At 35.4% G+C, this 13,191-nt stretch overlaps 1 protein-coding gene and 1 long non-coding RNA gene across 6 annotated transcripts in view; one reads left to right on the forward strand and one right to left on the reverse strand.

Moving 5' to 3' along the window:
• Positions 1 to 13,191, forward strand: part of LOC103314138 (voltage-dependent T-type calcium channel subunit alpha-1G) — a 59,720-nt gene that overhangs the window by 41,188 nt on the left and 5,341 nt on the right. For 2 of the 5 annotated variants that reach the window (XM_064357646.1, XM_064357648.1), the window contains 13 exons: positions 4,180 to 4,468; positions 4,545 to 4,637; positions 4,679 to 5,026; positions 5,076 to 5,213; positions 7,303 to 7,477; positions 7,533 to 8,175; positions 8,224 to 8,427; positions 9,408 to 9,573; positions 9,647 to 10,171; positions 10,332 to 10,505; positions 10,557 to 10,883; positions 12,678 to 12,812; positions 12,862 to 13,187. In XM_064357646.1, the coding sequence (XP_064213716.1) occupies positions 4,180 to 4,468; positions 4,545 to 4,637; positions 4,679 to 5,026; positions 5,076 to 5,213; positions 7,303 to 7,477; positions 7,533 to 8,175; positions 8,224 to 8,427; positions 9,408 to 9,573; positions 9,647 to 10,171; positions 10,332 to 10,505; positions 10,557 to 10,883; positions 12,678 to 12,812; positions 12,862 to 13,187 (3,543 nt within the window). Of the gene's footprint in view, positions 1 to 4,179; positions 4,469 to 4,544; positions 4,638 to 4,678; positions 5,027 to 5,075; positions 5,214 to 7,302; positions 7,478 to 7,532; positions 8,176 to 8,223; positions 8,428 to 8,858; positions 8,998 to 9,407; positions 9,574 to 9,646; positions 10,172 to 10,331; positions 10,506 to 10,556; positions 10,884 to 12,677; positions 12,813 to 12,861; positions 13,188 to 13,191 lie in introns of all 5 variants that reach the window. The other 3 variants (XM_064357649.1, XM_064357647.1, XM_064357650.1) reach the window with 3 other exon arrangements.
• LOC135266584 (uncharacterized) lies at positions 876 to 1,236 on the reverse strand. The gene is made up of 2 exons (XR_010334714.1): positions 1,014 to 1,236; positions 876 to 955 (listed from the first exon to the last, which is right to left on the reverse strand). It is a non-coding gene; the product is annotated as an uncharacterized LOC135266584 (long non-coding RNA).

A 13,191-nucleotide genomic window follows, 5' to 3' on the forward strand; every position in this document is an offset into this window, starting at 1 on the left:
GATACCCGGAACATTTATCGAGCAATAACTCCGGAACTATTAAAGATAGCCCTATGAAGTGTATTATCGTTGGAAAGCTCATTATATTATCTATCCTTTTCAAAAAAGATTATTGTTCTACGATTAAAAGTTTTCGAGAAAATTGCAAATAAAGGCAAAAATTGGTAAAATTTTAAAAAATTGATAACTAAAAAACTATTGGGAATTTGGCAATTTTCTCGATGCCAATCGATTCCCCGGATCATTTTGCACGGGTAAGGATTAAAATAGTTCCACTTTTTCGAATAGTTTAGTCGTAATTAAAAAAATAATTAAAAGAAAGTAAACACCCTCCCCTACAAAATTTTATTCAACAAAAAAATTCATAACTCAAAAACTAAAAGTCGTAGAGCAATGTGGTTTGTTCCATTGGATTCAGCGGCTCATTTTCTGTATTATACCAACTTTTCACGAGATTTAAAATTTTCAATTTTTTTGCTCAAATTTCCTGAGTAATACACTTACCTTCAAGAAAGTGAAAAAAATAAATTTTTTTAAAACTTGTTTTATTATAGTTTTTTGGACCTATATATGCTTTTACATCTCTCCAGAGTTGTTAAAAGTCCACAAAAAGTCCCTATATTCGATTTTTTGATGTTTGATTTTTCCAATTTTTGTCGCGATTTTGGTCGATTCTGGGTATCCGGAGCATTTATCGAGCAATAACTCCGAAACTGTTAGAGATAACTCAATAAAGCTTACTATCTTTGGAAAGCTCTTTTAATTATCTATCGTTTTCAAAAAAGACCATTGTTCTCCGACTAATATTTTTCGAGAAAAAATAGGATTTTCTTGGCGTCAATCATTTTCTATAAACTTAAATAGAAAAAGCTATATATTTTTAAATGCTTTATTTACACGTTTTTACAGAACAATTATGTAAAATTCTTCTGCAGCTGACGTGAAAAAAGACAATCTGGAACAATTTCACAACAGAAACAGGAATAAAAAATCTAATCTTCTGTAATACTTACTTCATAAATTATCATTTACGCTGTTGTACTCCTCCGCATTAGTCCGAATCCGGGCCATAGATTGACTCAGCATTGTTGAAGTTAATACAAGTACAATAAAAACAACTTTAAATAAAAATTTATCTAACATTTTTGAAAGTAACTGTTGGCTAAACCACTTCGTATGAATTTTAGGCTCGAATGCACTTCCTTTTATGGGACCCAAATTTAATTACTGCCTCAATTATACCAAATTGTCACTGAAATTACCACTAGTAAAAATAAAAAAAATATTTGCTTTTTATGGGTCGTCAAATTTAGTTGGGTACCACACCAATTATATTAGTACTATTGACGTAAAAGCCATGCTATTAAGTGTAATTTAATTTTAATTAAAAAAAAATTTAAGGCACTTTATTACAAATTATCGGAGTTGTTATTGATAAATGGTGGAGGCGCCGTTTAAAACAACAGCTCCAAACTTTGTTGTTAAATAATATTAATCTCAGCCGACTTTACCATATCCTACTCGTATCAACTTTTCGGCAAGTCAAACAGGCAGTTGAAGAAAGTTTCATTCGCTTCTTGTTTGTAAAATATTCATTTACTCTATTCTGACATCTCTTCTATTTGTACAGAAGTGATTCTAAACGGCGCCAACCGATACTCAACAATGGAAATTCCATTAAAGCACCGTTCTAAAGGAAATTGCCCCCAAAGGCTCAGGAATCGACAATCGGTGGAAATAGTTCCGCCCGAACATAATGTATGTCCCTGGTTCCAAACTTTTCCTCTCTCAAGACAAACCATCAAATTTGTACCACATTGGGATTTATTTATAAATTTACGCCCGACATATACAAAGTTTTGATTTTACTTTTACTACCCAATTCAGACCTTGTCCGGTCTTAAAACCAATCGTTAAAAAGTATGGGCGGAAATGTCAATGAATAAAAATTGAATCAACGTCTTTTATTGCCCCTCAACCTGCGCCAGCTCGAGCCCAAACTTTAGATTAATTTCATTGTTATAGCTGTGCTCAATTAAACACTCAAATAAAACCGGATTTGAGACCCGCCGAAACCTCAGCCAATTTCCATAACCTGCACTTATGATAAATGGCATTTGCTCCGTGAAAATTTACAACCGAGTCGATAATTTTGTCGTTTCGCTTCTGGAGGAAGAGCGGACACGTTCCTTAAATAATTAAATGCCATACAGTCGCACCTAAATGTTGATGCGGTTAGCTACCTTTCTCTCGTCAACAATAAACCGATTTTTTGCCTGTGGATTTAAATTAAATCTCATTGTGCATTGTTCTGGCAAAACAATAGTGTGTCTCAGACATTATCCATTTATCCGCTGTTGATTACGGACAAAAAGCTGGACTCTGAACGGGGACAAGATGCAAAATTTCAACGCAAATTCAAAATATTTCCAATATTTTTTCAATTGACTGCGTTTTTGGATTTTGTCGATCAGAATTTTTGCAACTTTTCAATTAGAGAACCGTACTAACAAATTAAAAAAAAAAGCTACAAAACTGAAAACCGAAAATTAAAAAATTAAAAATAGATAAGATTAAAAACATAAGAAGCTTGAAGAGAAAAACACATAAAATTGTTGATAAAAACCATTGAACGAAAGAATTAAAAAAAGAAAAAAAAACTTAGATAACACAAAAATGACGACAAAAACGACAAGAAAAATAAAATAAAGAAGTTCAAATAAAATAGAAGAATGAAGATTTATTCAGATTGTTGTTTTAACGTTTCTGGAAAATAAAAAAGATGAGGAAACAACAAAATTGACAAAACTACCGAAGAGATTGTAAGTAACACAATAAAAAAGTCGTAGAAAAGTAAAGAATGTAAAGTGTAAGAGTTTAAAAAAACAAGAAAATCAAAATTTTGTTAAAAGGAATGAATCGTTTTTGATTTTTTTGCAAATTTTCAATTAGATAACTAGAGTTATTTTAGCGGGATTTTTATTAGCTTTCCTTCTGTCTAAATTTAGCCATTTTCGAAATGTTCAGTATTTTTTAAAATTTTTGGGTTTGCATCTTCCACAAGTTCTGAGGATTTAAACACGTTTTTAGACTAAAAATCAAGTTTTTCTATCAGATGTTGTTAACCTAGAACGAAAAAAATCACGAAATTTCATCGAAAATGACCAAAAATTTACCTTTTCTAAGCTTTTATTCAGCAAAAACTGAATTATTGCTTAAAATTTCTCAAAAAGTATGCCAATAAATTACAGTATTTTGTTAAAACTGACATTATTTTTGCAAGTTCTGAGGATTTAAACACGTATTTAGGTCAAAAATTTTTTACTATTTTTTTAAACTAGAACGAAAAAATCACCAAATTTGGTCAAAAATGACTAAAAATTTACCTTTTTTAAGCGTCATTATTTAGTAAAAACTCGATTATTCCGCAAAAGTAAAGAAAATGTTACTACAGATCGGTGCAATGAGATAAAAATTGAAGCATTTCATTAAAAAATTTTGAGTTAATTGTGAAGTTCTGCAGACTTAGTCTTAAAAATTTGGGGTTTGCTAGTTTTTTTTTTACTTTGAAAACATTAAGGAAAATAAGCAAAAAAGATTTTCACAATTTTAAAAAACGGCAGAGTTATCGATTTTTGAAGTCAAGGATGCAAATTCAAAAATTTTGAATAAACTTCGAAAATGATTAAATTTGGGCAAAAATACAGTGAGAAACAAAGTTTATAGACGACTATCATTTTTAGAACTCCCAATACTTCTAACGAGGGGTTTAGACAAACACCCTGTGTTTCCTATAATGCACTTGCAATCGACCCGATTTTTTCAAATTTAGTGGGAAAGTTTTAAACGAGAGAACAGCTTTAATGTGTAGATAATCAGACGTCTTTTCTGCCGATTCGAATTATTTAAATGAAAACATTAAAACTTTGTAATTGAATTTTCTCGCAGATGCTATTTTGAATAAGCTCGCTGTAAATTGAGATCACAAAGAGAACAAGATTTGCTTTGACAGTTCCTGGATTTATTAAACAAGTTACAAGAGTAGGAAGGGTGCACATTACCCCCTCCACTGTTTGACCGCTCTTACTACTATTTCAATGATTCGGGGAACAGTTATTTCATTGCGCACACAAATCCACCCGTTTCCGGGCTTCCCTCTTTAGAAATGTTTATTTTCAGCGACATATCCCGTTTTTACAAACTTCAGCAGGACCAGGAATACATTTGCAGCAGACCGGAGCAATCTGGGATGCACATTTGTGGCGCTTTGCCCGAATATGTTAACAACTCGCTTACGTGTAACTTAACCATCGATCAGAAATTCTACGATCCAAAGTACGTCAACAACGACTCGCAATGCATTAATTGGAACCTTTATTACACCGAGTGTCAGGAGCGCGGGCCGAACCCCTTTCAAGGGACCATCTCCTTTGATAACATAGGCCTGGCTTGGGTGTCAATATTTTTGGTAAATATCCACTTTTATTGGCACTAGGACGCATCAAGGGACGCGTTTTACGACCAAATGTAATTTTCTTTGCCAGGTGATATCCCTGGAAGGCTGGACGGACATCATGTACTACGTCCAGGACGCTCACAGCTTCTGGGACTGGATTTACTTCGTTCTATTAATTGTGGTAAGTTGGACAAACCCCACAATTGTCACACCCGTCTCCAGATCGGCTCCTTTTTCATGATAAACCTCTGCTTGGTCGTAATCGCGACGCAATTCTCCGAGACGAAAAAGCGCGAAATGGAGCGAATGCGTCTGGAGCGAGCCCGTTTCCAAAGCAGCAGCACTTTGGCGTCGTCCACCAACAACAGTGAGCCCACTAGCTGTTATGCCGAAATCGTGAAATACATTGCCCATTTGTGGAGACGCAGCAAAAGACGCCTTTTGAAGAAGATAAGACTGTTCCGAGTGAGGCGAGAACAACGCCGTGAACGCAAAATGATCTCCGGAGAGACCATAAGACTTAATTACGCGAAAAGACACCATCCTAATTGTCCTCGGCTGAGGCAGAACGTGAGTATCGGCTTTTTATGCAAATTGATCGTCAAGGGTGTTTGTGCAGCTGCCCCAAAGTGGCGGGAGCACGAGAGCGGTCTCGAGGAGGAGTTCAGTGAGTGAGGAAGGGGACGTGGCCAAAAGGCCCAATTTGCTCAAAGTGCCGTCGGCTTCCAATCAGGAGATCGCGACTAATAATAATGATGTGAGTGTTTGTTTAAATTTGTAGGAAAAAATATCAACAATGGAATAGTTTTTTTACAAAATCAGTTGTAAAACGCGCATAATGTTTGCCAAAACGAGTGAGCGTAGCGATTTTTTTTCCATAAATCTTTTTCTTAGTATCGATATGTTTGCTTCTGTTACTAAATTTTTAAATTTCCAGCAAGAATTTTAAGCAGTTTTGATTACATTATATAGCAAATTTGAATTGTTTCTTTGTCCTCTAACTGAAACTTAAAATAGTTGTTTCCTTTAACTCTTCTAGAATAGTTATTTTTTTTACGTAATTAGTTGTGAAAAGACCGATTTTGATTAACGCGCATACTGTTTGCCAAAACGAGTGAGCGTAGCGATTATTTTTTCATAAATCTTTTTTTTTTGTATCAATATGCTAATTTTTGCCAAAACAGAAACAGCCCTCAAAAGTTATTTTAAGTCTGTTACAAAAGATAAACGTTTAAAAATAGTTACAGAAACAAAAATAACGTAGCTTCATGGGTGATAAAAAGACAAACAAAAAATGTATTTACAAAAATGTGATGTGATATGACAAAAATTTTAGGCAAGTTTCAGCTTTTGTGGAAAGTGTTATTGTTATTTTTTCTACTAGTAAGAACATCTTGTCTTCATCTCTTCTTATTTGTAACCCCAAATATTAGAGGGCGAAGCATATGCACGATAATTAGGCCAAAATATAAAAAAAAATTAACTTAATAATTAAAAAAAATATTTTACAATGTTATACAGTTGACACAACTACTTAAAATTTTAATCTATACACAATCTGAAAAACTATTTATTAGTACCACAAATTTATTACTGACTACATACACAAAATGTTTACAATATATACATAAAAAATAAAACACAGATTTTTTTGAAAATTTCTAACAGGAAACTCTGACGATAATCTGAACATAGACTCATATCTTGAAAAACTTATTTCAACATTCTGCAGATGTTATAGGCGAATTTTTATATTTAATCGATTTCTGCAAATTCCCCATTTACAGTTTTTTACATATTATACATTTTATTTATTTCATGTAATTATATAATTTTATATAGTTTATTTTATATAATTTTTGTGTATGAACAAGTTTTTTAGATACAAAATTTTTGTATTTAATATTATTTAATTAATTTTTGAATTAATAAATTATACAATAAGACCTCTCAACAACGGACACTCATAAGGAATCTTAAATTGTCCGTTGTGGTGAAATATCTGCTAATGGTAGGTGGAAATTTTAATATCGGTTTTTTTATGTTCCTACAAAAATGTCTGTGGTAAAGGGAGGTTTCATTGTATTATATTATTTAAAATAATACTTTCTTTTCCAGTCTTGATTACTGTGCTAAATGTCTAAACATCTAAACATCAACATGAATCAATCAATAAATCCAATTTTCATTCTTTATCTTGGAATATAGAAAAAAATTTGAAAAAATTTATTACGAGAGAATTATTTGTTTTTACTTTGAGAAATTCTTTTATTTTCAATTTCATTACTTGTTTTTTTTTAATTTTGTTCTTCCTCATTTCTTCAATTCGTGAATTAAATAAAACTTTTTCTATTTCATATTCTATATTTTTAACATTTCTACTGAAATAAATTAACTTTATTTCTGGGTTTAATATAAATAGATTTTTCTTTTTTGAATTTGAATATATTTTTAATGTAAATTTTTAAATAAAATTTACAAACTACCTATAAAAAAAACAACAAACTAACAAAAAAACACAAAAATATTTTAGCAATTTTATTTCTTATTTATATCCATTATTTATCATATAAATAAACACATCGTAGAAAGAAGAAAACTCTTCAAAATTACGACGATTTCGAACCTAGAAACCCAAAAATAAAACCATTCTGGAAATTAAAAATCATTAATTACTTCCAACTTTTGCTGCCCAAATCTGTGAAATTAAAGCAGACAACACCCTACAGCAAACGCAACCTTTCCAAAAAACATTTTAACAAGTTTGTCGACACACTTTGCCAAGACCCTATATACAACAAATTAAAAATACACGCAGCGATAATAGTTATGAGCAAATGTTCCAGAGCCCGACAAACTTGTTATCACCACCTTGCGCCCCCAACAACCGGCGGAGATCCTCCGTGATGTTTAGCGACGTGGTCGTGTTACACGGCGACGAATCCTCGCCCAGTTCCTCCTCCAACATTGACAAAAAGAACGAAAAAAATATATGCTCAAGTGAAAAAACAACACAAGCCGGTTAGTTCACTCTCGATTGTAATTATCTAGAGGGTTCATGGTCGAATTATCGCAGGCGATGGTAACATTTGGCAAATCTCCTCAGTCCCCAACCAGCAACAAATCCTCCAAACCCAACAACAGATCGCCCAAGACTGTTGCGAACTAATGAACGGAGAGGCAATGACGTGCCAGGAACTCTTAGCCCTAGGGGCCATAAATGCCGCTTTGCCCACCGGCCAGATAGTCCTCGACACGTTTTTTAGTTCGCTAACGAAGGGCATTGGGCACAGAAACCGCAACACCGAGGAGTTCTACATGCAGCAGCTGCCTGATGATGATTTCAGTTGTTGCCAAGACTTGTGGCATTGCGAATCGGAGTATAAGAACGAGAAGCGGTCGAGACTTTACATTGTGTGCTGTATGGTCTTGAAGGGGGTTATCAAGGGGGTGAAATATATCAGGCGGAAGATCAAGCTTCTCGTGGAGCATCGGTACTTCCAACAGGGTATTTTACTGGCGATTTTGATCAACACTTTGTCGATGGGCATCGAATATCACAATCAGCCGGACTACTTGACCCATCTAGTCGAGACGAGTAATGTGATTTTTTCGGCGATTTTCGCCGTGGAAATGCTGCTTAAAATCATAGCTGATGGTCTCTTTGGGTACATTTCGAACGGGTTTAACGTTTTCGACGGGATTATCGTAGTTTTGAGGTAATAAAACTGTGACCAAGGGTTAGTTGTACAAAATGTGCGTTTTAGTGGCATTGAGCTGTTTCAAAAATTTCTTGGTCAGTCTCACACCGACTCAGGTCTGTCCGTTTTGCGGACGTTTCGCTTATTGAGGATATTAAAACTGGTCAGGTTCATGCCAAATTTGCGCCGACAGTTATTTGTAATGTTGCGAACGATGGACAATGTCGCTGTGTTCTTCTCACTTCTTATCCTTTTTATTTTTATCTTCAGGTAAGTTAGTCTCAGTGTCGGCGCAAACACCACCACTGAAACAAACCACAAACACGCGACCACTGACCGACATCTGGAGGGGGTGGTAGGGGTGGCATTTGATTACCCTTGTTAGACATTTTTGGTGTTAGATCTCGTCGTTTCCACACCACTATACTCTACACTGTCTCTGTTTCTGTCCCGACGCCCGGCCAAACAAATTTACTTAAAAATGTATTTGATCGTGGGACAGTTTGGCCCGGCGTTACATTAGCACCTACTTTAGCACAAAATGTACATACCCGCTGCTGCACTCCACTTTTACAAGTCTCGACAACATAAACATACAAAATTGACTTGACTAAGGGCGGACCAGTGCACTGAACTAAATAATACAGCGCAACATTCCAAATATCACCGATAGTAATTGAACGATTTTTGGGATGTTCTAGTATCCTCGGTATGAATCTGTTCGGGTGCAAGTTTTGCGAGAAATATGACGCTAACAAAAAATGTTTATCTGACCAAGACGAGGACAAAGATCGCAAAAATTTTGACTCCCTGTTGTGGGCACTTGTTACCGTTTTTCAGGTATTTGAAACAAATTTTTACCATCTAATAACAGTGCTCTTTATCGAAATCGCATAAATAGCACTGAGTTAGTCGCAACGGAAAGGTAGGTGCCTTTTGATAGTTTTCCTTCTAGGAACGGAATTTTCTGCATGAAAAGTGGGTGACACTAACCCTTTTCACGTTTCACTCTTTCGCTTGTGTTCACGATTTCTGCTAATGTGTGTGTTCGATCAACATGTCACCCCTGCTATGGTGTGTTTTTTGTACAGTCATACAGAAACACAACAGTAGTTCCAGTAGTTAACAGACGAAACTGTAGTCTAGACGTAGCTCACAGCGTAGATTGTGCAAACTTAACAGAATAACACGCCACACACACAACTAGTGTCTAGTCTAACAAAATAAACAAGTTCTTTTTTGGCCGTCAGCATTCTGGGGATGTACCTTTTTGGCGGTAAGTTTTGCAACTATAGAGCCGAAGATGGGAGCATTAAAGAGTGCACTTGCCACATGATCGTCACGAACGACGAGCGATGCGAGTGCGATCGCAAGCACTTCAACAATTTTCTCTGGGCCACGGTCACAGTTTTTCAAGTGAGACAATTTACCACTCATTTATCACTCCTAACTCACTCTCACACACTGAAAAAACCAATTCTTTGTCTAGATTTTAACGCAAGAAGACTGGAACGTTGTCTTGTCTAATGGAATGGCCAAAACCTCACACTGGGCCGCACTTTACTTCGTCGCTTTGATGACTTTCGGAAATTACGTTTTGTTTAATTTATTGGTCGCGATTTTGGTGGAGGGTTTCAGTGCCGAGAGAAACGAACGGAGGGAACGAGAACAAAGAGAAATGGCCCGAAGAAAAATGTCCTGTATGCTGGAATCCAGCTTTCGGGAGAGTTCCGAAGAGACAAGCAGATCAGTCTCCAGCTCTAGCGGAAGCTACATTCAGGTAAATCCCCCAGTTGTTATAAAATCGCAAGTGTTGTTCCAGGATGCGAAAAATTGTTGGCGCTCGGCTGAAGAATTACGAAAAGTGAAGGATTTCAACGAGCAGAGGTCGTCCATCGGACTGATCAACTGCAACTGTCGGGAGAAACTAATCGAGAAAGACTGCGGGTACATTGACATGGAACCCAAATGCAACATCCAGAAGGAATCAATGCTGAAGCAGCCCTCAAGACAGGTAAGTCGCCCAAAATGCAAATTTTGGATAAAATTTAATGAAAATCCGAAAACCAATTTGCATTTTATCTGTAATTTAATAGAACGAAGCCAATAAACTAGATACAATTTTTATTGCTTTCTATTTATCCATCAAATTTTACTGCCGACTGTAAATGCAGACGTCCCCGCCCATCATCACGCACACGGCGGCCACCCCTCAGGACTCCCCCAGCACCACTTTGGACGACTTCCCCGAGTTTCGCTACAACGTGACGACGGTGACCGCCGACTGTCCTTCAGGGAGCGACAGCAGTCCTGGGGGCGTTTCGACCGAATCCACACAAAAGACATCAGTACGCAACAACGAAACCCACAATCTCCAACAATCCAAAGCGTTTTTGCAGAGTTTGAGTTTACTGAAACCGCCGTCGTTGTCGCCGCCCCCGCTCACCTTCCGGCAGTTCGAGCGGCCGCTGGAGGACGACCAGCCGCCGCCACCGAGCGGGAAAATCGTGATACATAACGAGAAAATCGGCTCGAAGATTATGGCGTTTTCCGAGAAGGTTCCACTGCCAAAGGAACCCAAAATACAGAGGAAATGTTCGTGGAAATTGACCAATCGGCCCAGTTTGAGGCGCAAGAAGAACAGGAGTGGCTCGGATTCGGAAGATGTGCCTTTGAATAACGGGAGGGATCACTCGCAGTGCAATGGGGGCGGTGTTAGCAGACAAGTGAGGAGGTTTTTTAAATAAATTTCAATGTTTTTCAGTGTTTTTTCTAATTTTTGACGGTCTTAAGTTGCTTTAAACTGATCAAAACACAACTAATTAAATTTATTTGAACGTAGGACACTCGAGTTTTTAATTACAAAAAAAAATCCAAAACCTTAGATTTAAGAAAAAATAATTAATTGTAAGCAAAACAATCTTAAGTAGCCAAACAACAAATTAAAAATGAATGCTTTTAAATTTTTTTTTTGTATTTTTTAAGTGATTTTTCCCTTGTAATAGTCCAACAATAATTTCCTAACATGTTTTTATCCCAGAACAAATCTTCGAAAACCTTTAGATCGTGATGAAAACGCTCGCTCTGTTATTAGTATTACTCAAGCTGTCCAGGTTTTTCGGAAAAAACTAAATGTCAGTTAAGAAAATTTGTTTTAAGAGATATATTGACGCCCATTTGGTGATAATTACGCAAACAAACACTCAGCTTGATTAGTTACAGAAAAACCAAAATATGTCACAGTTTGGATGAAAACGGCTTATTTTAGAGGATTTTTTGCTTAGAAACGAGATTTTTTTTTGAAAAGTGCCTAAAACGGCGTACATTATCCTAGATGATTGCCCTTTTCTTAATTATTGTTATATTTAGCCGTTTTTAGCTACTTTCTAAAAAGTATCCGATTTTTAAGCAAGAAATTGTCTAAAATTAAATATACTACAAAGAAAAAAAATACAAAGTTATAATCGGTTTTTAACTGTCTAAAATAATAATAACAATAGTAATAACAATAATAATAATAATAATAATAATAATAATAATAATAATAATAATAATAATAATAAAGAAAAAAATTATATTGTTAGTAGTTAATAGACATTTTTCAAAAAATGCTTGTTTCTAACAGAAACTGGTCTAAAATTAATCATTTCCTTCTAAGCCAGAGCTTAAGTTGTTCTTTTGAGCTAAAATTTTTGTTTGTTCTATAAAAGATTTTTCGTTTTTAAGCAAAGAATTGTCTGCAAATTGATGTTTCCGGCTAATATACGCTGTATTTAAGCAAAAAAGTGTCTAAAACAAATCATTTTTATCTAAATTAATGCATAAACCGTTGTTTTGAACTAGAATAAGATTTTCTTCGTTTCTTCGATAAAAGTATTGTTAATTTCAAGCAAAGAATCGTCCGTGAATCGATGTTTTCGGCCAAAAAAAAACGTTTACAACCAATTCTTAAAATATCATCTGGTTTTTATGCAAAAAATTGTCCAAGAAAAAATAACAATTTTATTCCAAACTTTGGACCCTTTGTTACACGAAAGTGGTACTCGGTTTTTAACAGTCTAAAGTAACATTAACAGTAATAATAATAATAATATTAAGATAAATAATAATAATATTTATAATAATAATACAGAAAAACACATGTCGGATAATACAACCGTTTTTAAATAATGCTAAAAAAGTTTTCTTATATTTTAAGCAAAAATTGTCTAAAATGAATCATTAATCGAGGTTTGAATGATAGTGTGAATAATTAGAAGTAACTCTATTAAGTTTGTTATAATTAGAAAGTTTTTTTAATTTTTTTGACTTATATTTTTCCGATTTATATATTTTTTTATTTATTTATTATTATTTTTTTTTTGAAATTCAAGCACTACTGTATGAGTTCGCTTTCGGCACTACAGCCTGGCGTTTTATAAAATAAATTTCAATAAATCTGCGTTCTCCTAATTCTGATGGTCATTAAGTTTGAATAAAATTTATTTGAGCGTAGGACATATTTTGCTTTTGGCTTTCAGGCCAGTTTGCGCAACGACTCGCTTTTGCAATCATCCATTCGCATCCAAAACGACACCCAACGAGACGCTCCCAACAACCGGAGTCCGCAAAATTCCATTAGATGTAGATCAAACACTTACAGCTCAGCCTCACAAGTAAAGCCACCAAACCACAAGTACCAAGTGACTTAATTACGTCTTGTAGGCCACCACCGCACCCACCTTAACACGTCACAATTCCCTAGTCACATCGACCATAACCCAGTCGAAAATTAACACACAGATCAACAAATGTACCAGTCCGACTCTGTCGAGAAAATCCAGCCAGAACGAACCCAAATCAGTCAACAGTCTCAACGACAAAACCTTGCCTGAACGCACCCTCCCTAAGATCAAGATGGAAGACTGCATTCCCACTGAAGAGCCCGAAAGGACCAGCGGGATCAAGAAACTGATCAGGATTTGCGAACCCACGGGGTGTCTCAAGGAGCGCGAAGACTTCTCCTTGTACATTTTCCCGCACGAGAACAGGTAA

The sequence above is a fragment of the Tribolium castaneum genome, chromosome 6 (assembly GCF_031307605.1).
Source record: "Tribolium castaneum strain GA2 chromosome 6, icTriCast1.1, whole genome shotgun sequence".
Lineage (NCBI taxonomy): Eukaryota > Metazoa > Arthropoda > Insecta > Coleoptera > Tenebrionidae > Tribolium > Tribolium castaneum.